At 44.8% G+C, this 25,747-nt stretch overlaps 1 protein-coding gene across 1 annotated transcript in view; it reads right to left on the bottom strand.

Moving 5' to 3' along the window:
* Window positions 1–849: 849 nt before the first annotated feature.
* Window positions 850–25,747, bottom strand: part of LOC124613784 (dendritic arbor reduction protein 1-like) — a 242,515-nt gene continuing 217,617 nt past the window's right edge. Inside the window, exon 5 of the mRNA XM_047142502.1 lies at window positions 850–1,053. Coding sequence (XP_046998458.1) covers window positions 863–1,053 — 191 coding nt within the window. The 3' untranslated portion in view covers window positions 850–862. The remainder of the gene's footprint in view (window positions 1,054–25,747) is intronic.

Here is a 25,747-nt window from a genome sequence, read left to right as displayed (position 1 = left end):
CCAGATCTGTCATGAACAGCTCCTTGTCGCCTCCTACTGTATTCCGAACCACCATCACTACTCAGTGCCGGTAGTTCGGAATGTAGTAGCGGGCAACAGAGTACTGTATGTGGTTCTGACAGTTCTGATAAAGACTTATACGGAAACGCGCAATGATGATGATGAAGTCCGATACTCCGAGGAGCGTAGGGGACGATGCGGGAGACCCGCACAGCTGTACTAGGCTAGTTAGTGAAGGTGGTTTGCCATTGCCTTCCTCCGATCGTAATGGGGATGAATGATGATGATGAAGACGACACAACAACACCCAGACATCTCGAGGCAGGAAAAATCCCTGACCCCGCCGGGAATCGTGTGCGGGAAACGAGAACGCTACCACAAGACCACGAGATGCGGACAAACGCGTAATGAGGAGATGAGAAATAAAAATTATGTTGGTGGCCTAGACTAATATATTTCCATCAGTAACAAGTGATCGTTTGCGCACCTTATATTTAATGGCAGAAAAGCTCTACTTGCTTGTATCAAGTACTTAATGCCATGTACGAAAAACTGCTACCTTTGACCGAGCAGCAACGGCAACGACAGGAAACAATTGCTAATTAAATATGCTGCTCACTTTTCAGTTTCTTATACACGGTCTCTTTGTTCTCCTATTTAACCCCTACGCCACTGTACTCGTATAAAGCATGGGGGAAGAGAGCTGAAACCGGGAGTTTCACCAAGAGCACTGGGGCGGTGTCTGTGTTTCTTGGAGAAATAAAAAAGTCTTGAAGCGCGGCGAACGTCAGAAACACTGTGCCGCGCAGTCAGTGCCGTGGTCGTCCTCGGGTGCACCGAGACGCGGCGACGCGCGCCTCGCTCACTTGGGCGCCTTGGGCTGGTGGCGCTTCATGTGCAGCGCGAGGTGGTCGGAGCGCGCGAACGACCGGTCGCACACGGCGCACTTGAAGGGCTTGGCGCCCGTGTGCTTGCGGTAGTGGCGCGTCAGCTCGTCCGACCGCGCGAACCGCCACTCGCACTCCGGCCACTGGCAGCGGTACGGCTTCTCCCCTGCGGACAGAAAAAAGCACGTCGCGCCTCAGTATGTGTACGTCACACTATGCTACAGAATTACTTTGTACTAGCGATCTGTGCCAAAACCGGAATCCCTCTTTTGATATTTAAAAATAGAAAATGGAAAAAAGTTACATTTTAAAAGCATGTAATATTTACTTCATAACGTTGTGCGTTATTTACACTGATCAGCCAGAACATAATGACCACTGCTCGCAGCGATGTTGGATGCCGTATGGTGACATTGTAGGCACGTGACGCGGTAACAAAAGTATATAAGCGGATCAGACACGGACGGAGGATCAGAAAGGATATGGATCCTGTACACCTCCCGCAAACTCGATCCTCCTCACCCGCTTGTCTCACCCATCCTCTCCCACCCCCGCCAGCTGCCGCGCCTGTATTCCCACGTCCCACCCGGTCTCCATCTCTCCACCCTCCTTACCCTCTCCCAAGGTGGCTTCCGCCAGCTCCCCCTCCCTGATGATGTCCTCCTCCCCTCCATCTACCCCTCCTATCATCTTTGATCCTCCCCCCCCACTTCCTGTGTCCTTTCCTTTAGGCAACCTCCCTCCCTTCTCTTTCCTTTTCCCCCATCCCCTTCCTCCGCCCCTCTTCCCACAGGCTTCCCCTCCCCCATCCTCCCTCCCCCTATCTCCCCTGCCCATGGCATCTCTGCTCTCCCCTCTCCCTCTCCCACTCCCCTTCCTCCTCCTCCTCTCTTGGCAGGTCCCCAGACTCGCACACGCTCAGTGAACATTCGCGCGCCGGAGATCATCGCCATCAGTGTCTCGTGTGTGTGCGTTCGTTTGTGTTTAATGTCTGTTCGCCGTCACGCCACCACTGTTCACGTGTGCCGTCGCCATCGTCCATGTTATGTGCGCTGTGTCAACTAGTGTTAGTGATGTTTCTAGTCCAGTGTGAACGGCTCCATGTTTTTTTGTTTTTTAGTGTCTACATTTTTTGCCCGCCGTTTTGATTGTATTCTCTGTGCCACCTATGTGTAATACTCATTGTCAAACTCAAGGCTGAAGAGCGGCGTACTATGCTGCTGACAGCCCGCCTTTGTTTAAGGTGTTTAAAACTACAATAAAGAAAAAAAAAAGGACGGAGGATCACAACTCCAACTCTCTCCTTCCCCTCCACTGGCGTGGCCCAACACTTTGTCCTTTCCCTTCTTCTCTACCTCTTGTACATGCCAGACATTCCACAGCCCCCACCACCTGTCGATCTCCTCCAATATGCCGACGACACCGCCTTCCTTGCTCTTGCCCCCTCCCTCCAAACGCTCCCAGAGCCTCCTCCAGTCCCACCTTGACCTGTTCACCGTGTGGTGCAACCAATGGCTCCTTAAGATCAATCCCTCCAAGACCCAGGCAATCATCATAGGCTACATCACCCCTTCCTTCCACCTCCTAGATTTCTACCTTACTATCTATGGCTACCCCATCGCCCTCACTCCCACCCTCAAGTACCTTGGCATCACCCTCGACCGCCGCCTTTCCTGGACCCCCCATCTCCTCACAGTCCAAGCCAAGGCACGTAACTGTCTCCGTCTCCTCAAACTCCTCTCTGATCGAACATGGGGATTAGACCATTCCACTATCCTACATACCTATAAGTCCCTCATCTGCCCCATCCTATGTTGTGCCCACCCCACCCCCACATACAACAAGTCCCTCCAAATCCTTGAGCACCATGCACTCTGCCTCGCTTATTGCATCCGTCTCCCATCCCCCACACAGATCCTTTATGATATTATTCACTTCCCTCATCTCCTCCAGTTCCTTGAACGAATGCGGATCCTATATGTCTCCTGCAAACTGGATTCCCCCCCCCCCTGTCCTCTCTCCTATATGTCTCCTGCCCTAGCCTGCTGCAGCACCTGTACCACAGTGTCCCACCTGGTCTCCATCTCCACACACTCCATACCCTCGCCAAAGGTGGCTTCCGCCAACTGCCCCTCCCGGATGATGTCCTCATGTGTTCTGTCTACCCCTCCAACCAGATCTAATCCCTTATTCTTCTTTCCCCCTCCTAAGGGCTCCCTCTCTCCTTCCCTCTCCCCCTTCCCTTCTTCCTCCTTTTCCCCTGCTGAACACCTTCTTTTTCCCTTTCACCCCCCCTTCCCCTGCCCCTGAGCTTTCAGCTCCTTTCCTTCTCCCCTCCACTGCCCCCCTACCCCCTCCTTGTTTCCCCCTACTGTCTCTCCCCCCTTATCTAACCCCCCTCCTCCCTTCACCTGGTGGTAGGCCCACTTTGGTGCAGTGATTTTAACATTTGCATTGTGGTGTCAGTGTTACTCCAGTGCCGTGTGCAGTGATACATTCCACCAGCACTAGCAGTGTCACCAGCCTCATTCATTTTTGTTCCCACTGTGGTGTTTCTTTGTTTTCGTGTCGACCCACAGTGTTCATTCTCCACATGTGTGTATGGCTCTCGTTTATGTTGTTTTTAAATCTAATGTTTCTACTCATCTATTTTTGTTGTTGTTGATTCATCACTTTATACCATTCTATGTTAAGTGTTATTTTGTCATTTGCCTATGTTTTCTATGTAACTCTCTCGGCTGAAGAGTGGCGTATTGTGCCACTGCCAGCCTGCCCCTTTTTGGGGAGTGAAATAACAAAAAAAAAAAAAGGTTGGACGATCACTTTAGCAAAGATATGGGCTGCAAATGTGGAAGTCCATTGAGAAAAGCGACTTTGGTAAAGGGAAGATTATTATTATGCAGAGGCAGGGAACGAGTCTCTCGAAAACGGCGAAGCTGGTCGAATGATCATGTGCTACTGTTTTTAGCATCTACGGAAAGGGATAGAAGGAATGTGAAACCACCACTAGGTGCTAAAAGTTTGAACATTCATGACTTTTCACAGAATGTAGTGATCTGTGGCATCTCTGTCTAAAGAGCACAATGTTGGTGCACGTGCAAGTGTTTTGGAGCACACTGTTGATCATACACTGTTGAACGTGGCAGACCATCCTATGTGTTCAAATGCTGACAGACTGAAATCGTCAATTACGATTACAGTGGGCACGGGGCCATTTGGATTCGACAGTTGATCAATGGAAACGTGTCGGATTTTCGGGTGAATCACATTTTTACTACACTAGGTCAATGGCTGTCTCCACAAACGCCGTCATCATGGTGAACGGCGGGTCGAAACGTTTAGTGCAGGAAGAGCGCAGGCTGGTGGGAGCAGTATTATGCCATGGGAGACATTCTCCTGGGATTGCATGGGATCTGTGGTAGTAATCGAAGACACACTTGAGCCGCAAATCACCTGCGTCCCTTCATGCTTGATGTCTTCCCCGGCGGCGATGTCATCTTTCAGCAGTATAACTGTTCGTGTCTCAGAGCCAGAACCGTGCTATAGTGGATTGAGGAGCCTTATAGTGAACTCATGTTGATGTCTCAGCGACCAAATTCGCCTGATGCAAACCCCATGTAACCCATCTAGGTCGATACCGGGCGCATTCACTGCGTATGCGGATCAGCGACCCTTTGTTTATGCGAATTAACATGACGAGTGAGTAGAAATCTAATGCCACGTACCTCCACAAATCTACCAACAAACTGTCGGATCCGTGATACGCAGAATCAGTAAGTATATCGTCCTAAAGTCATCAAAACAAGCTATTAAGCAGGTGGTCATAATGTTTTGGTTCATCAGTGTATATTTTACTCTTAAAAAATATAATCCAAACTTATAATGCAAAAATATTATTTTCAGAAAGCATACACTTAGTAAGCTGGAAAAATAGTTGCCAAAATCGAATCTCTTCCAGAAATAATCAAAATTTCACTAAACAGTAGTGGGAAAAGGTATTAAATCGACAAAAATAAAACGTAGTTTCAAAGCATGTATAATATAACTTCTTTCAGAATGATACAGAATTTCTCTGCCTTTTCTTCGCTGAACCCAACAGCCCTGCTGTAAAATGTTTCAGTGGGTTTTTTACTGACAGTTTGGTTCTGTGGCGTTTAACAAAAATACTCATGCACTTTTTTCCACCAGTTTCGTCTTTGAAAAGGCGTTCAGTATTGTTTCTCTCTGCCATTTGTTCAGCTATTCTTCATAAGTCATTACGAGTAATCCAAAAACAAGAAGCTTCAATAGGATGACAATACTAACCAAGTTTTTCTTCAATATCTTTACAGAAAATTGAAAGTATGCCTCTTTTTGTTTTTTTGCTGCCTCAGCAGATGAACAATTTTATAAGTTTTGTTTTTTAAACATTGATCTGTTCTAAGGCCTTCATGCAAACCATCTTCTCTTTCTGATCGATATCAACAGTTTTAGGCATTTTAGATGGACTCCACTTTCTTTGATCAATCTTCCCCATAATACTCATGAATCTGCAGTGGAACTGCGATGGAATAAGAACGTGTGTTAATACAGGCAGACGTTAAACATGAAAAAGTAAGAAGGAGTCCGATTTAACTGAGGGAATTAGGTTTACGCATCTACAGTCTACACTTTCTTACCAAATAAATTTTAAAATAAACGTGAAATGAAACGACTTAATTATGAACTCTCTCCCCTAATCCTTACTTCTCAGGAAACTTACAGACTGAAAGGCATACCTCTCAGTATCTGAGAGGAATAACCAAAATGTAACAAAACATAAATACCTTTTCCACTGCCGAAATATGTTGTGGAGAACTGATAATAAAGTTAATCGGGCGATTTATGCAATCTGGTACAGAGTAGTAGAAGTCTAACCTACAATTTATACTTGGTATACTTCATTCGGTAGAATGCAGAGCCATGAGCTGGGGGAAGAGTGGGCCGCTTTAGGGTAGAGGAGTACAGTTTAGGTCACTTTCCCCTATTAATTTGTATTCCTTCTCACGAATGTAAATTTTTCAGTTGTTTGTTTGTTGTATATCGCCAGTTTCAATATCGTGAAAATTTGTTAAGGACATTAGGAACAACTTTTATAAAGCAGACACAATGAGTGTCAGAGATATAGGAATATAGTCTTATGTAAAGTCTATCGATACTGTCTGAATGGAAAAAGAGACTCTTTGAATTACGTGTGGAGAGTAGCACGTAAATTGCGAGTAGAGAAAGAAAATGGACGTATTTAACTGTTGGTAAAACAGGACGATGACAGTGTGTGTTGCTATGCATATAGCAATTCCTTGTGATTGTGAGAGGCAGTGCAATTAGTGTGGGCCAGACTACAGTGATGGTTTACGAGGAGTCTTCAAGGCAAGTACTGTTTCTGCAAAGCATACGTAATAAATATTTGTAACTGGAAGATGGGACATAATGATTGTAATTGCTGCAGCCGTGTTGATACGTCGCCCCAGCAGCTTTATAGAAAGCTAGATATCTAGTCCTGTAAAAGACTTGCCAGTGTCTTAGAACTTCCCTTCGATAATAAATTACTCATGTTAACTTCAGTCGAAATTTTATGATGCTCACTATCCGAAGCCATTACCACCATGAACAGCGTCCATATCCTATCATGCTAAGTACCGAGAATCTCATCATGAATGAAAGAGTTTAGTGAAACAAATTAATTTTTACAGACAATACAGTTCAATTTTCTCTTTAACTGACAGGTTATTTCTTATTGATAAATTGAAGTCATTATGAAATATTTGTACTTAAATAATTTTTGAAAGTAATATTTGTAAACTGTTGAAGCTACTGAATCTGACAAGAAATAATGAATTTTAACTATACTAATTACTTTTGTGTGTTTTGGTAAATTTACGCATCTAAGTTTTCCTTCGTATTGTACTGTTGTTTTTAAATCATCCATATATGACTGTTTTATTCTATTCTTGAGAACGAAAATGCGTGGAAGGACTGATAAATCAGATTCAGTGTATTCCCTAACAGTAAGGTTACGGTGTGTAAATATTAGCGCAATGCGTAATACTAATTCAATCGGTTGTGATTTTCTTTTAATAATCTAATTTCGAATCCTGAAGTTTCAATATGTATTTCGATTTGGTTAATTACTTCTGTGATCATCTACCTATCAAAGTAATGACCATTATCGCCCATACCAATTTAATGTAAGCTTAAATCTCACCTAATACAGTAATTTCAAGACTAAATTCTCAACTTTGGGACTGGCGACCGTGTTATTTCTTTACAGAATTAAAATTTCTTTAAATAACACATTCTTCATTAATAATAAATTCAATTAACAATTCAGATTTAATCTTTGTAATCATGTATGAGTGCTTTCATTCGTTATTAGGCAGGTGTATACACTCATGTTACTAGCAATTACTCGTACATTTTTCTACGAAATTTTCGGTTTATTTCTTTCTACTTTGGCTGTTGTTTTTTAGTCTTTTTATCTTTCCGTAACCAATTTAGCCTTATGAAGCCACTGTCTGGCGGTAATCTGTATGGAAAAGCAAGTTATGCGGCCAATGTGAATTGAGGACACAAAGTTGTGAAGGTAAATTAGCGGAAAAATAGTTGCCTTTTAATTTGGCAAATTTCTAAACTGGCAGCGCCTTCACATACTGCCTCTCCACTGGTACTGTTTTCTGAAATGCAACTGCCCTTGATGTTCCACGTTTCACTTTTGACATTTGGTTTATACACGTGAGGGGAATATGTGCAAAGGCATAATGTCGTCGGAAGAATAGAAGAGTGGTTGCCTAACAGTCTACATATGTACGTAACGAAATTAAGTAATAAAATAATATACAATAAAATAAGTAAAATGCAGCAAAATTACCTGGTCCAGCAGGAAATACAAAAAATGGTCCAAATGGCTCTAAGCACTAGTGGACTTAATATCTGAGGCCATCAGTCCCTGAGACTTAGAACAGCAGCCCGTCAGGAAATACAGAAATAAAGTATTCATCACAATTTGATCACATGTTAGCGATTTGTTAGGCCCCTAATTACATTTTGGATAATTCTGTTTGTACGTCTTCAATGGGCTGATGGTTTCTGCGCTGCAGTGTGTTTCGATATAGTACCTCTGGAAACACAGACTTCTCAGTTTGGATAATATAAGAGCAAAAAAAGTAGCTAGAAGTATAAATGCAAGCGTTTACAGGAAAGCGGCCCGTGATGAATCTTCAGAAAACAAAGAGGGAAATGAAAATGCGGAAACAGAACTCATAACGTAAACATCATTTTCAACATCAGACATAACGAACAATTTTATTATCAAACTTCCTGGCAGATTAAAACTGTGTGCTGGACCGAGACTCGAACTCGGTACCTTTGCCTATTGCGGGGGAGTGCTCTATCATCTTTTTTTTTGTTTTTTTTTAATTCCACAAAAACAGTAACAAAAATGGCTACAATGAAATGACATAAGAGCTACCATCTATCTGAGCGTGATTCGTGCTTGGGTGGCTCAGATGGTAGAGCACTTGCCCACAAAAGGCAAACGGCCCGAGCTCGAGTCTCGGTCCGGCACACAGTTTTAATCTGCCAGGAAATTTCATATCAGCGCACACTCCGCTGCAAAGTGAAAATCTCATTCTGGAAATTTTATTATCATTTCCACATATTTATCGGTTTTAATTAATTGTTTTACAAAGAACATAAATAAATATCCTTTGTTTATTATCGATGTGCTGGTGGTAAATTCATCAAATTTCCAATAAACGTTTTGTTTCGCTAATAGCATACGTTCTTCAACTGTGAAAGAACGTCAAGTATGCCCCCTCCCCCCTAATTTGCAGCTCTGTCGGCCCCTTGTCTATGTAAGTATGCTACAGTTTAGCACTTTGCCATTCGCTGTGTGACTTGACCTCTACGTGTCAGGCAGAGCAACGCGAAACTAGTTTGCATGTAAGAGATTCTTGGTCGGACTCCAACGATCGGCGTCGCCGATTGGAGATTCGCCGATAACCGGCCGGCCGCTCTTTTGCATGTGCTGACAGGCCTCCGTCATTGCCAATTCCGGGCCGGCGGCATGTGTAATTCGCGCAGTAGTTTGGCGGCGGCAGCGGGCGGCCGGCAGAAGCGGCGAGACGACTTGTGTTTTCGCTGCCAGTCTGCGCGCGCCGCGCCGCCAGCGTGTGCAATGGTCGCGTGCGCGCGTATTCCGCCAGCGCCCCTTGGCAAGTGGCCGGCGCGGGCCGGATTCGGCAGCCGCCCGTCAGCGCCCGCCCCGCCTCGCATTATTCTCCGTTTTTCTCTTTTTTTTCGGTTATTCCCCTCCTCCACCGACGCGACAAGCGTCCGACCCCGCGTACCAGGCGTACGGCGCTCGGCGAGGACGGCATACGAAGCGGCGGCTCGCACGCGCATGCGCCGTGGCCATCCGCGCCGTCGCGCGCCGCCGCCGTCGCCGCCGCGCATGCCAAACGGCGGACCCTCGCGGCCGCCGGCAGCCAGGGTCTTCGAACTCCGGCCTCGGTGCGCTCGGGTGCCGCTCCAGCACGGATGTCGGAGCACTTGTTCTGCCTCTTATATCCTGATCAGTACAGGACGCGAAAGGACTCATTCCCTTTCTAGCAGCACTCCATCATAGTTTACCATTTTAAGTACACCCAGGAGGATTTTGATGAGACTGATACCGGCTGAAGAAGCCTGTGTATAACAAAGACTTTGCTTCCAAAAACGAATGATGTCCTGGTAGTGGTGGCCAATTCACATGTACAGTACTGGCCATTAAAATTGCTACACCAAAAAGAAATGCTGATGATAAACGTGTATTCATTGGAAAAATATATTATACCACAACTGACATGTGATTACATTTTCACGCAATTTGGGTGCATAGATCGTGAGAAATCAGTACCCAGAACAACCACCTATGGCCGTAATAACGGCCTTGAAACGCCTGGGCATTCAGTCAAACAGAGCTTGTACAGGAACAGCTACTCATGCAGCTTCAACACGATACCACAGTTCATCAACAGTAGTGACTGGCGTATTGTGACGAGCCAGTTGCTCGGCCACCATTGACCAGACGGTTGCAGTTGGTAAGAGATCTGGAGAATGTGCTGGCCAGGGCAGCAATCGAACATTTTCTGTATCCAGAAACGCCCGTACAGGACGTGCAACATGCGGTCGTGCATTATCCTGCTGAAATGTAGGGTTTCGCAGGGATCGAATAAAGGGTAGAGCCACGGGTGCTAACACAAATGAAATGTAACGTCCATTGTTCAAAGTGCCGTCAATGCCAACAAGAGGTGACCGAGACGTGTAACGAGTGGCACCCCATACCATCACGCCGGGTGATACGCCAGTATGGCGATGACGAATACACGCTTCCGATGTGCGTTCACCGCGATGTCGCCAAACACGGATGCGACCATCATCATGCTGTAAACAGAACCTGGATTCATCCGAAAAAATGACGTTTTGCCATTCGTGCACCCAGGTTCGTCGTTGAGTACACCATTGCTGGCGCTCCTGTCTGTGATGCAGCGTCAAAGCTAACCGCAGCCATGGTCTCCTAGCTCATAGTCCATGCTGCGGCAAACGTCGTCGAACTATTCGTGTAGATCGTTGTTGTCTCGCAAACGTCCCCACCTGTAGACTCAGGGATCGAGACGTGGCTGAACGATCCGTTACAGCCATGCAGATAAGATGCCTGTCATCTCGACTGCTAGTGATACGAGGCCGTTGGGATGCAGCACGGTGTTCCGTATTACCCTCTTGAACCCATCGATTCCATATTCTGCTAACAGTTATGGATCTCGACAAACGCTAGCAGCAATGTCGCGATACGATAAACCCCAATCGCGATAGGCTGGTCGCTCCAACTTTACATGACGCTTACACTAGTTGCCCAGGCACAACTCACCACCCACCTTCACAATTTTACTTCAGACAGTACCTCTCTCCTTTCCGAACTTTGAAGTAGTTCTTCAGCATAGCTTCCTGAGATAGCACTTCTAGAAGGTATGATACTGCTGAGAAATAGCTTACCCACAGCCTTATTTTTATTGGTGATAAAGGCATGAGACGTGGCAGACTATCAAAAGACTGGCGCATTTCCCAAATTTTCTGACAGCACAAAACGAGCCACAATTCTTTGAGTTTTCTGAATGTGCTCTATCAGTCTTATCCGATACTCCAGAAGAGGGCGCATAAGCTTAGTGGAGGCGTTTTCTTTAGCACATTTGTTGCCACTTCTAAGCACTCCCTCAAAAGAACACAGTCCTTAGTTCACCTCACTGCACGATAGGGGTATTCAGTGCCCTGTAGCGTTTACAATAGGAGGTAAAATCAAAACCTGTCGGAACACGCTGTACGCCTCCATTCAGCTACTGTCAACTGTGTTGTTTGGTCGGTTAAAGGCATGCAGCTTTACGTGCCGCTGTGAAAAATGGGCTATTGCAACATACTCGACTCCAGGCGACCGTCAAATTCTGTTCCTGTTCTAATTTTCCTAAGGAAAATAGTTGAGATGGACTTGCATTCACTAACAGCCGCATTTTCCTGGTGGGTTTGAAACCTATTGTCATTGACGAGGCGTCACACTCGTCTTCGGTCCTTGTCAGTTACGATCTTTTCCGACCACTGTCCTTACGCTGCGTCACATGGATGTGAATGATACGCTATTCTTTTTAGACACCTTGGATTGTCACGTTGATACATAAAGAAGTCGTACATCATCATCAACGATATGGTAATGAACACGTCTAAACGCGATAGCTCCATTCTGCTATTCTGTCACACTTTCACTCATCTTACTGCGGTAATTCTGTGCAACCTACTGGCCCATTCGCATCACTTCCTGACTTTACTTAGGTCAGCAATGAAAGGTCATATGTCCGCTTTGTACTACAACTGCGCCGTCTACACCACTACATTGCGACCAGAGAGGTCTTTCAATGGGGTGACTATTTTTTGATCTGGTGAGCTTATGTGAAATATTGTAATGTGCTAGAATGACAACTTTCCTGCATCTTACTCAATAGCACCGAATAATGTAAGGAGACGCGCACTTGACCACTGAAGATGTTTTGAAATACAGCGAACGCGCTGGTCTAAATGCATTCATGAGCAAATGAATTATACATCTGCCAGTAGGCTTGTAGCATAGCTATTCACCTTAATGACGGCGCCAGCCTGTTGAGGCGTGGTCTCCAGGAAGCACTACTGAGTGAGTCGCCCAGACTCATACCCACCTCCCTACTGCTAACAGGTAACGGAAATAGCTTCAGGGCGCATGCGTCTCCTTGGATTGTGTCGTAGATGTGCTCTATACAGGCGAGCTGTGTACGGAACGTAGGGAAGGGGAGTTGGGTGCAAGTAGTCTGGTACAATTCGGAAGAAATGCGTGGTGCGTCTTCATATTCAAGGCACAGATGGGGGATGCTGTAGGTGAACGAACTGGTAAACGCAAGAAACGATTCCTGTGACGCTCCCCATTGGGAGATGGTCGCAATCGTATCAGGGGCCCCACTTCATGCCACTTAAGGAGTCCCGACACGGGAACACCTCCACCATCTGCGTGAATGATGCTCGATTGGTAATCGAGACGCAGCATCCCGTGCGGTTTCCGACATTCCAGACCGCTACCATATTCATCAGGCGTCTAATGGCAGTGTTCCCGCGCCGATGCTAATCGCTGCGTCCTGAGGTGTGTGCCGAGCAGGTGTACACGTGTGGCCTGCTCTCTTCTACACTGCGCGATATCCAGGAGTTGGTTCTGACTTAGAAGAGCGTTTACCAGTTGGTGCTGTTCAGGATCAAACTGACGATTAATTTACCTTACTGTGGCTCGTGCACTTGCTGTTACAATGAGCTAGAGCTGATGCGTCCTGTTTCACTGATTCGAGGAAGTATCGGTACACCCTTGACAAGCTGGCAGCTGAAATTCCACGAGTTCAGGACTTCAGACAAAGTGTCCTAAGCGTCGAACACCTACCATCAGGCAACGAGCACATTCTGTGGTAGAACATCGTGTCAACGGCTGGAGCATAGCCTGCCGATGACTGAGTAACGTACTCACTCCGTCTTCAGGCCACGAGTGGCCTACCGGGACCATCCGACCGCCGTGTCATCCTCCGTGGAGGATGCGGATAGGAGGGGCGTGGGGTCAGCACACCGCTCTCCCGGTCGTTATGATGGTATTCTTGACCGAAGCCGCTACTATTCGGCCGATTAGGTCCTCAATTGCATCCCGAAAAATGGCAACAGCGCATGGCGGCCTGGATGGTCACTTATCCAAGTGCCGACCACGCCCGACAACGCTTAACTTCGCTGATCTCACGGGAAGACTCAGTAACGTGGCTCGCTGAAATATTCCTTTTCCCATATTGACAGGAGCACTCGCCCTCCAGCGGATCTACAATCAGTAAATTCGATTGCTAGTAAGATTTCAAACTTTTTGCAGTTATAACAGACGTGTAACTGAAGATATCATGCAATTAAACTGTAGTTACAGACATAAGGCGCTTTCCGAGTGTGTTATCTTAGGTGGCCTGCCCTGTCTTGTCACGGTCTTGTAAATGCCTCACAGAGGTACCTATTTAAAATTTTTGAGTTACCTTTAATTCATAAACACGATGAGACGTGCCATAGTTCACGAATACAACTATTTTGGTACAATGGAAATGCATCGCCCGAGATCTGTAATCGCAAGTGAGTCACAGGTGGATTCTCTAGTCTCCAGGACACGGAGGTTACACTGTTAATAATATTTAAATATTGGAAATTAAAATCGTCCAGCGAATACTGTCTGTATTCTATCGCTTGCGCCTTTGTCCCGCATTTTGCGCGGGGTTGGCATGGTTAAATCGGATTTGGTATGTTAATGTAAGGGGTGACCTGATACCCTTCCTGCCGCCACCCCGTACCCCCAGGGATGGAATCAGAGTATCCCATCTGCTTGCGTCCAGAGTAAATCATGGAAAAGTGCGGATGTGTTTCAAATGTCTGTGAGTCGTGTAACTGAGGCGGAACGTGGTGACCAGCCCGGTATTCACCTAGCGGGATGTGGAAAACCGCCTAAAAACCACATCCAGGCTGGCCCTCGTTAATCCGGCGGGCGGATTCGATCCGGGCCGGCGCGCCTACCCGAGTTCAGGAAGCAGCGCATTAGCGCTCTCGGCTAACCTGGCGGGTACATACTGTCTGCATATGAAGGCTAATCTCATCAACTACTGTAGACACGTTGATACGGTTTTAAGTAACAGACCCAATCACGTGGAAGGTTTGTGTACATAATTTAATAATTCTCTATATCAATCGAGACATTAGTTCTACATGTAAATCGACATATATGTTCCGCAAGTCACCATATGGCCCGTGGCGGAGCGTACCTCGTACTACTACTAGTCATTTTCTTTCCTGTTGCAGTCCCAATAGAACGAGGGAAAAACAACTGTCTATATGCCTCTGTATCTCCTAATTTCTCTTACTTTCGTGGTCCTTACCGGAATACGCGATGGTGGAAGTAGAATCGTTCTTCATTCAACTTCTAATTCCCGTTCCCAAACTCTCGAGTAATACTCAATAATTTTTAGCACTAGTATTCTATACGGTGTCTCCTTTACAGATGAGCCCCGCTTTCATTGATGTTTGGAGCGACTTCTCGTGAAAATTCTGGGACTAAGAGCTGCCCTGGTGCAGACTAGGCTGCGTCTGGCGGAAAAAAGCAGTAAAGAAATGCAAAGAGCAATGAAGAATATTCAGAATCTACAATGAGGTGATAAAAGCCATGGTATAGCGAATGCACATATGGAAATGGTGGTAGTATCACGTACACAAGGTGTGAAAGAGTAGCGGATTGGCGTGGTTCATGTGAAAAGGTGTCTCACGTGATTATGGCCGCACGATGGAGGTTAACAGATTTTGAACGTGGAATGGTAGTGGGAGCAAGACGCATGGGACATTCCATTTCGGAAATCGCTAGCAAATTCATTAATCCGAGAGCCACAGTGTCAAGAGTGTGGCGAGAATAGCGAATTTCAAGCATTACTTCTCGTCATTGACCAAGCAGTGGCCGACGGCCTTCATATTATGAGCGAGAGCAGCGGCGTTTGCGTAAAGTCGTCTGTGCTAACAGACAAGTAATACTGTGAAACAGACTCGGAAATAAATACGGGACGCAATACGAACGTATCCGTTAGGACAGAGCGTCAAAATTTGGCTTTAATGGCAGCAGATGATCGAAGAGAGTGACTTTGCTAACAGCATGATATCGCCTCCAGCGCCTCTCCTCAGCTCGTGACCATATCGGCAGGACCCTAGACGGTTGGAAAACCATAGCCTGATAAGATTATCATGGTGATGATGATGGTGATGGTGATGTTTGGTTTTTGGGGCGCTCAACAGTGCGGTTATCAGCGCCCATACAAATTCCGAACCTTTGCTCAGTCTAAATCGCCGCCTTCATGATTGATGATGAAATTATGAGGACAACACAAACACCCAGTCATCTCGAGGCAGCTGAAAATACCTGACCCCGCCGGGAATCGAGCCGCGAGACCACGAGCTGCGGACCCGACCAGATGAGTCCCAATTTCAGTTGGTAATAACTGATGAGGTTTCAAGTGTGGCGCAGACCCCAAAAAGCCATGGATCCTAGTTGTCAGCAAGGCTATGTGCAATCTAGTGGTGGGTCCATAATGGTTTAGGCTGTATTTGAGTGGAATGGACTGGGTTCTCTGGTCCAACTGAACAGATCATTGAGTGGAACTGGTTATGTTCAGCTACTTGGAGACCAGTTGCAGCCATTTATGGACTTCACGTTCCCAAACAACGGTGGAATTTTTGTGGATGACAATGCGCCATGTCTCCAGGCCGCAATTGTTCGTGACTGCTTTGAAGAACATTCTGGACAGTTCGAGCGAACGATTTGGCCACAAAGATCGCCCGACAGGAATCCGACAGAACATTTGTGGTACATAATCGAGAGATCAGTTGGTGCACAAAATCCTGCACCGGCAATACTTTCGCAGTTATGGACAACAGCAGAAACAGCATGCCTCAATATTTCTGCAGCGGACTTTCAACGACTTATGGAGCTCATGCCACGTCAAGTTGGTGCACGACGCCAGGTAAAAAGAGGCCCAGCATGACATCGGAGTATATCCCTTGACTTTTCTCACCTCAGTGTATACATGTCTTCTACACATCTATACACTGACTTTCCCGCCGCTGTTTCCTTTGTCTGTGTGGTGGTTAATCTCAGCAACCACTGTAGAGATTCTAATAAGGTTTTCACTAAAAGATAGGAAAGTATATGTATATAATTTATAAATATTTCGAGCAAACTGAACTACTATAAATCAAAGTTCACTTCCTTTTTTCCCCTGTCTGTACGTGAAGGCTTATCTCAGGATACAGTTTACACTAACAGACCGACTCATGTGGAAGGTTTTAGCACATACGAGGGCAATTCAAAAACTAACAGCAAATTATGAGTACTATATGCAGCTAACACGTCAGGCATTAAGAACTGACAGGAAGTGAAGATGTATGCTTCGAGAAAGTTCCGGCATATGCCGACAGATGGTATTACAAGCTGAAAAGGAAAGGAATTTGAAACAAAATGGCCGGATCACTAGCTGTGTGCACCGTAGAAGAAAAGCGAGCCATAATACAATTTTTGTAGTCGGAAGGTGAAAAACCTTGACAAATCCACAGAAGCATGTTGGAAAGATATGAAGATAGCAACATTAGCGAGAGAAAAATGTACAGATGGGCAGATGCCTTTAAAAGTGGACATAAGTCAGTCAAAGGTGAACAACGCTCTGGTCGTCGCAGCACCGCCGTTACTGACGAAAATGTGGGACGCGCTGACGCCATGATTCCTGAGAACACCTGTTTCTGAAGAAGCTTGAACGAGGGAACTGAGTATCAGTGTCAGATCCGCTGACAAAGTTGACAAGTACCGTTTTTTGTGTGCACGATAGGTGCCTAGAATGCTCACTGGTAAACACAACATGATGCGTGTTTAGACTGCCACATCATTTCTGACGCAATATAACGCTGAAGGACACGACTTTCCGACATCTATCGTCACAGGAGACGAAATCTGGATGCATCATTGTGAACCAGAAAGCAAACGACAGTTTTCAGAATGGCGACAAACACCTTCGAAAGCTAAGAAGAGATTCAAGTCTCAGCCAACTGCTGGGAAGGTGTTTTCCATCCTCTTCTGGGATATGAATGGGCCGATTTTGGAGCGCTGACAGTAAAGAAGCGAAACAGAGAGCAGTGCCACGTTCAGCAAAACGTTGGAAAATGAGTTACAGCCAGCAATACGGAGCCGTCGCGGATGACTTCTGTGTACAGACGTTCTTCTCCTTTACGACAACGCGCACACCCACACCACCGCTGCAACTCTCGTGCCGTCATTCGGAGATTGAGATTTCATGTCGTACTGCATCCCCCATACAGCCCAGATCCTGCTCCTTAGGATTACCATGTGTTTGATCTCCTAAAGCACGCTCTCAGAAGATGATTTGAAAGTGATGGTAATGTTACAGAAGCGATTCACTGTTGGTTGTGGGCAAAAGCAAGAACCTTCTAATGATTTTACTTTGGTGTGGAGCCACAGTCATATAAAACTTTTTGAAAGATATAAACACCATTTGACTGTACAAGTGAAAGGTGGCTACACTGAGCCACAGCGCCAGAGATTGCGCCAAAGAGTATTATTCAGCCGCCTCCACTGGCAGAGTGCCTGTCGAGGACTCGTAGTAGTCAGTGCTTGTTAAGAACTCGTAGCAGAGAGTGCTTGCTGAGATGTCGTAGTGAAGAGTGCTTGTCGAGATGTGGCAGTACTCAGTTCTTGTTAAGATGTGGTAGTAGCGACTCGGTATGGTGATATATTGTATTGATTAGAGTGCTTTTCATCAATATAAAGGAAGGTAAAAAAAAAATTTTCTTTTTTTTCTCTCATTATTTCAGTGTCCTAAATAATGCGTCATTACAGGTTCAGTCAGCAAAGCATCTGGCGTGTGTTCTTGTATTAGAGTGTAATTCTGGGTTTCTTGCACAATTATAGTATTTCTAATTTTTTTTTAGCACGTCAGTATAAATGGTATTTGAAATTTCTTGTCTTGTTGAAGAAGAACCGTGCCAGATGTGTACGTTGAGTCACACTCCCACACACAGAACAATTACACTTGTGCTTTGGTTTTGTAGGTTTTATAGTTGCTGGGGACTTAATTAATTAATTGTGTTAACAGGAAATTTTCATTTCATTCTTTGTTGTTCTATGCAGTCAGATTGCGTACTAAGACTAGTCAGGGCCAACCGTTTACGAGACAGCGTAATCGGACTTACAGCCACAAAAAATATTTGCATTCTATTTAATTAAGCCCCCATGCACAAGTTTTATTCCACATTCTAGATATCGGACTTAGGCCATTGTCAAATACTAAAAATATCAAAATTCATTAGACATAAGTAAAACGCAAGTCTGCGTGAATCTCCCCTTATAAATCCAATTTCTTCAAAAGTAAAGGCGAGAACATTTGTGTAATAGGATAATTTATTGACAATTAGCATGAATTATTCACTTGATATGGTTGCTGAATAAACAGATGACCAAATAACAGGTTTTAAACTTCACTACACTGTGTCTAAGCAGCCTCTGACATAAACATAAGGGAAACGATCGTCAAAGATCATCATATAGGCATCCCAGTTTGCGCCGTGTCATGTCTACGGCGGTTATATCTTCAAAAAACAAGAACCTCCTATTCGAATGGAACAGAAGAGCTGGTCCAACGGTATGAGAAGTGTATCGAAAAGGAGGGTAGTTTTGTTGAAAAATGAAATCTAACTTGTATCTGTAAGTGAAAGACATGCTTCGCAAAAAATAGTTTGCTGTTACTTTTTGAATCACCACGTAATTTATCAAAGCTAGGCTGTCAGGCCGTAGATACTTACTGCTACTTGTGGGCAGACGGGACTGGTCACTAATACCATGTAAATGGTTGTATGGGACGTTGCACATGATCATCTTGACGTGTGGCACGGCATAACATGTGTGATTTCAATTGGATATCAACGGTACGTTACTTTTAACAGTATATTCGGTAAGATTTTTCATGATGTAAATTGCAGGATTGTTGGTATTTACAGACACCTGAAAATGTCTGTAGAGAATTGTAAGGACGTACTGTTTAGAATTTAACGTCCCGTCGGTCACAAGGTCATATAGGGACTGTGCGCGAAGCTCAGGGAAGGGAAGGATGAAGAAGGAAATCTGCCGCACCCTTTACAAATGTACCACCTATCATTTGCAGAAAATCTAACTCAGATGCCCGGAAGAGGATGAAAAGAAATGAAAAGTCGAATGGTCAACTATTCATTCAGACCCAAAGATGTTGTAGCCGTCGACTGTTAATAATACTTCTAGCTACAGTTAAAGATAGCAAGCATCTCGAACTAATATGCTTGTAACTGTACGCCCCAAAGAAAAAAAAACCAAATTTGTGATGCTACTACTTTCATATTAATTGTACTAATAAAATATCGTTCCATAGATTCCACGGAACGGGTTTGCAACAATAGAGCGGAAAAATCGAAAACATAACGTCACATTTGTAAGCACAGACCATAATGGTTTAACACTACCGCTATTCCCGAAAATTCTACCACGGCAGTGGAGAGTTGACCCGTAATGCATATCATGAATGTGCAAGAACGGCCCTTCTTGACTTGGTTATTGACAGAGAAGAATGGGTAGAACATGCTAGTTACCCAACAACCGGTATTTTCCTGTTCCTCTTTGGTGTGCGCGTTTCTACACCCATCTATCTGCTTCCTATGTATGCGAAGTTACGCCAAGTTCGCAGCTGAACGTGAAATCTGCGGCAGATAAGCAGCATGCAGGCGAGCGGGCATTTCGCTTTGATCAATGAATGGAAGCTTGCGAGGGCATCTGGCGGCATGCTAGACGCGTGTTGTTCTCTGGACCGTGTCCGGTGCACAATGGGCGTGACGCAAGCGCGTGATCTATTAACTGTCTGCTCGAGGGCATTAGCAACAGCTGACTCTTCCAAGGAATTTCGCGAACACCTGCGAACAGTCGGATAAATATTTATGCTCTAGGTTTTGCATTGGAATCACGTGAGATTAACGTGATCCGCAATTACGTCTTCTTTTTCTCGAGAGCAGCACACACAGGAATGAAGCCACCAGGAGAGCATAAGTAATTATCTTTCTCAAAAAGGTACTCGTGCCGTGCATAGAAACGACATTTATTGTAGCGATGAGGACAGAAACTAAGAGGATAGTACACTGTGTAAAGAGACGCACACTGTCCCTGTCCCTGCTTTGTAAAATGTACGTTGAAATGCAGAAATCTAAAGCAACAAGGTATTGTGAGGTCAATGAATGTTTCCTGTGTTTGAAGTGGTCGAAACTGCACAGAGATTTTCACAGCTGGAAATGTATTTTTGGCGCAAATACAGTGACCACCACTGACCTCCTCTAAAACATCAAACATACAACAGCGTAGAAAGATAATCAGGTGGTAATCAGGTGAACATTGCTTGTGAAACAATGGTATCCTTGTTTCGTTCACCATGTTCGTTAAAAATTAGGGATTTGCTTACGTTTCTCAGCTTCTCTATGGATGATGGATTAAAAGTGTTCTTCTGCATATTGAGTCGAGTTGTTGTCTCCATTTACTGAGAGATACTTCGATAACCAGTCGTCTTCTTCGGGTGCTGGGAAAAGATGGCGTGGCTACGGGTAGTTTGCGATTGCCTCTCGTGGTGAACCTATACGTGAAATACTTTGAAACAAAGGCACTAGACTGCCAAGTCTATCTCGCGATAGAACTTTTTTGATATTCACGGTACGTTAGTGAAATGGTCGTACTGGAAATCCCCGCTCCATTGCTACCTCGGAGATGCTGTGTTCCATCTCCCGTGCGCCGACTATAACACCACGTTCAAACTCACTTAAATCTCGATAACCTGTCATTGTAGCAGCAGTAACAGATCTAACAACTGCGCCAGACACTTGCTGTCTTACATAGGTGTTGCCGACCACAGCGCCATATTCTGACAGTTTAAGTATCTTTGTATAGGAATGAGCACGTCTGCTTCAGTTTCTTTGGCGCTCCAGTTTAGAAGACCGGACGCATCCCTGGATCACCGGGTACACAGTAATCCCACGGAAACTGACATCTATCTCCACATCTCGACCATCACTGTCCGTTACAACGAAATTTGATGCGTAACACTCTGCTCCATAGAGCTGCAACACTTACAGACAAGGAGAGCCTACTGGAAGAATTACACCTACAGGAAGTTACGATTTTTCCTTCTTCTGGAGCCACAGTCACATAAACCTTACGGAAAGATATAACCGCCATTCAGCTGAATGTTATGCTTTATTGCACTACCTACATTTCAGCCTTAGGCCATTTTAAAATGTCAAAAATCGTTTGACTTGTGTGGAACACAAGAATCTTTAAAATACATTTAACGTTATCATATTTTAACGATGACTTGTGCGCCAGACAAGTCAGATGATTTTTGAGATTTATAGCACTTGAAGATAGCATAAGGCTGAAATATAGACCGCTTAATAAAGCGTATCATACAGACAAATGGCAGTTATATCATTCCGTAACCTACAAGAAGTATTCCGAAAGAATAAGTACTCTGTGGGCGTTGGAATCAAAAACTCCTGAGAAGAAGGTTGGCTGAGACAGAGGAAAACAGTCGAATATCACTTATCTTCCTTATGCCGGCACGATCCGGTAATATGACTGCTGTAATATGGCACACAATGTATTTCGCTCCTGCCAACAAAGATAAAAACTCTTCTTTGCAATGCTAAAGACGATGTAAATCTCCGAAGGCCAGGTGCGACCCGCATTCCATGCGACTATGGCCTGTCTTACATGACGCAGACTGTTCTAACTGTCGAGGTGAGATTCAAGGAACATCTGTGAAACACCCGACTAAAACAACCTAGTCAGTCAGTTGTTTCCGAGTAGTGCCTCAAATACAAGCATGAAATGAAATACGACGACGCCAGGTATTGTGTACAAACCTCAAGTTTCAGCGACAGTGTAATTACGGAGGCTATCGAATAAAGATGTGGGAAAAGTTAATAAACAGAGGCGGAGGACTCAATTTAAATAAAGCTTGCAGTCCGGCGCCCAATTTAAGGTCTCGCTGGCTTCACATCCACTACAGCTTAGAGAATATTTCGTTCCACGCAGTATCAGTGCAGGCCCTGAAAAACAAATGAACACGAATGGGAGTCGTGGACGCTGGGAATCGAACTCAGCTATAAACGGCGACGCGAGACTCAAGAGTAGTTCAGTCTGAATGAAGTTCATGTAGTGAGTATACATAAAACAAAACTCACAGCACGTGAAGAAAACGACTGGGTCGGTCGTTGGAAAGATTGTGCATAAAAGAAAATAAACAGCCATTAATTATCATTTACCTCTATCATAGAGGTGCAAGGAGGGAATAATATGGCACTATGCAGTGATTAATTAGCATTTACCTCTTTCAAAGAGGGAATAATATGGCACTATGCCATAGTTTTGCGTTATTATCCGCAAATATACTTCTCAGGTGGCAGAGAAGTATGGTGAAGATTCCGTGGGTAGATCGGATAACTAAGAGATACTGAACTGAATTGGCCAGAAAAGAGTGTAATTCTACAGCTTGCCAAAAAGTAGTGATCGGCTGATAGAAGGTGTTATGTGAAACACCATCTGAGCTGCTTTTAAGAAATGCTTTAATTTCTACTAGGGATTACATTCATCGAACATCCTTAGGTGGCAAGTGCCTTGGATCTTGGGACGTTCTTTGGTTCACAAGAAAATTGCGAAGTCATTCAGCAGCATTGGAATAAAACAACATTCTGCTGAACGTCCCAAAACTTTACAGAGTCCAAGAGCGTTTAGCCTGAGGGTGTTGAATGAACAAAACCGTTAGTGGAGATTAAAGCATTTCTTAACACAATCTGGTCGTGTCTTACATAATTCCTCCGTCTTATTTCCTCTCTCTACTCAGTCGTCTGTTCCTTGTGGATTGGAGACATGGCTACTTGGAGGGGTGGTATGGCGCTTACGTTCGTAAATGCTTACGTATTGCAGGAGTGCTTGTGGAATGCAAATAGTCCCACTGGATTTCTATGGAAATGTGTTCAACCAATGCATTTTCATGTCCAATTTCTGTTCTTTACACTTTTAATCTCTTGTTCCACCTACTCGAGTATTCGAGGATAAGACTTTCAGCAAGACGCTTAGCTTGATTCGTCTTAGCTCTGCGAATCATCTTGCAGTGCACTCCCCAGAGCAATCGACACTGAACCATGAATGAATGCATGCATAATTGTCAAGTCGCCTTCCTCGTTTGGTACAGCTGCCAAATCAAATACCAAATTAAATTTTTTCTATAAAACTTTTTTTTTTTTTTTTTTTTTTTTTTTTTTTTTTTTTTTTTTTTGCGAAGTGATGATGGCCAGTTTCGGTAGTTTAACTATAATTTTGACTTCAGTTCACATGTAGTATTATAAATGCAACTAGCAGTGTACAACACCGCTGCATCACCCAGAACGTCCTTATTTCAAAATCTTCAGGTAAAATCCGTTGTTACAGGCACGCTGCTAAATCGCTCGCCATTTGATTACATTACGGGACTAGTTGGTAGCCAGCCTTAAGGTCCGAAATGAAGGCAATCGGCACAACGTCACAAGGTCAGACGGGTATTGATTATTTACGATACTTCGAAAGTTATTACAGTACAGGGGAAGACGCAGATAAGAGCAGACAAATCATGAAACGAAGTATAATAATTACGTGTGCACCATGGGACCCGTGGGAAACTTTCATACCTTTATAGTTTTAAATAATGACAGTTTTTGGAGTTAGTGTTGTCGGTGGGGTAAGGGTAGTTGTAATAATGAAGAATAATCAAATGGTTCAGATGGCTCTGAGCACTATGGGACTTAGCATCTGAGGTCATCAGTCCCCTAGAACTTCGAACTACTTAAACCTAACTAACCAGAGGCAGGATTCGAACCTCCGACCGTAGCGGTCTTGCGGTTCCAGACTGAATGAAGAACAATCATCTTTAAAAATGAACCAAAACATGGATCACAATTTTATGATATATTCAACGTTTTATGTCTTTTGCGTTATACGTTCTGACATTGATTGGCGACTCCATAGAGTGCTGTGTGCACAACGACCGTATACGTGAAATTAGAAGGAAGGTCAGCGTTGGCCGTAATATTGATGGTTTATTGACAGCAAAATCGATTTTCAATCACATAGTGATCATCTTCAGTGCTGTAGTGTACAAATTAAACTCATAGGCACTGGTGTCAAGTTATTACAAGTAACCAAAGCTATGAAAAGGTCACAATAACAATAACTCAGTTACTGTGATCGTTTCATAGCTTTGGTTACTGATAATAACTTGACACCAGCGCCTATGAGTTTAATTTGTACACTATAGAACTGAAGATGGCCACTATGTGATTGAAAATCGATTTTGCTGTCAATAAACCATCAACGTTCTGACATTGTTCACACCCAGGGCAATCATCTCATTTTAGGGTCTACGAAACTAAAACTTAATCGAATCTAATCTAATGTGTTTAGAATAAGGTATGTTGACTTGTGGAATAATATATATGACAGTCATTATTTTTTTATGTCCACATTCTATAGATAGGGCATGAGGGTGAGTTTGACTGGAAAATGGCTTTCTAACAGGTAAATAATGAGGTCGAATCGCATTTCAGAGACACGGAGGCGCAGGTGTTTGCGTTGACAACAGTAAGCGAGTTCTGCAGCTGAGTTCAGCTTGCCCGTCATCGCTGCCGCTTTTACGACCGCCGGTGGCACAAATCACTGAATACGCGCTGGCCGGCAGCGTAATATGAGCGCGCTGCCACACAATGGCCCCGTAAACTACGAACATGCTCGTAAAACGCCCCGATTGGCACCCGGGATATTAACTCTAATAAAGGGCCCAGGCGTGCTCATCAAATAGCTCTAAACAATTTCTCGGACTTCATTTGTAACGCCGCGCGACGCTGCGCCGTGCGGAGATCGATGGCCTAGGAACTGAGTACCTGGGCGGTCCGTAGGCACAAAGGGAGTTATTAAGGGGAAGGGAGCCCGCAATTAGAGCCGAGCACGGGACAAGTGCAAGAGCTGTTTTCCCAGGAGTGATGTTTACAGCCGATCGGTAGCCCGCTTCATTCCCCGGCCTACGTGGCACTGCAGTTGCCCGTACCTCATTATCAGAACGGCGCCAAACGCGCGCACGATTTCTGATTTGTTTCCAGCTTATACCATAAGCTATGCATCGGAGGGATGGGACGCGCCACAAGGTTCGATAAAACGTTCTCGGTTTTCAAGCCGTGTCAACTGTGATAAATTTCTACCACTTACGGCAGAAGAATTTGGCCGCGGTGGTCTAGCGGTTCTAGGCGCTCAGTCCGGAACCGCGAGACTGCTACGGTCGCAGGTTCGAATCCTGCCTCGGGCATGGATGTGTGTGACGTCCTTAGGTTAGTTAGGTTTAAGTAGTTCTAAGTTCTAGGTTCTAGGGGACTGATGACCACAGATGTTAAGTCCCATAATGCTCAGAGCCATCTGAACTTACGGCAGCGTCCTCCAGTCCTAAGCCTTCTGTAACATCGTCTATCATTATAGACAATTTATCTCCTGAGGATGATCACGGTGACAGTTGTCTAAATCTCGAGAATTTCATCTCAAGTGCCACGACTTGAAAATCGAGCATATTTCTGTCCATTAAGGGGGAAAACCACAT

Source organism: Schistocerca americana, chromosome 4 (assembly GCF_021461395.2).
Source record: "Schistocerca americana isolate TAMUIC-IGC-003095 chromosome 4, iqSchAmer2.1, whole genome shotgun sequence".
Taxonomy (NCBI): domain Eukaryota; kingdom Metazoa; phylum Arthropoda; class Insecta; order Orthoptera; family Acrididae; genus Schistocerca; species Schistocerca americana.
This window is presented reverse-complemented; position numbering and strand designations above follow the sequence as displayed.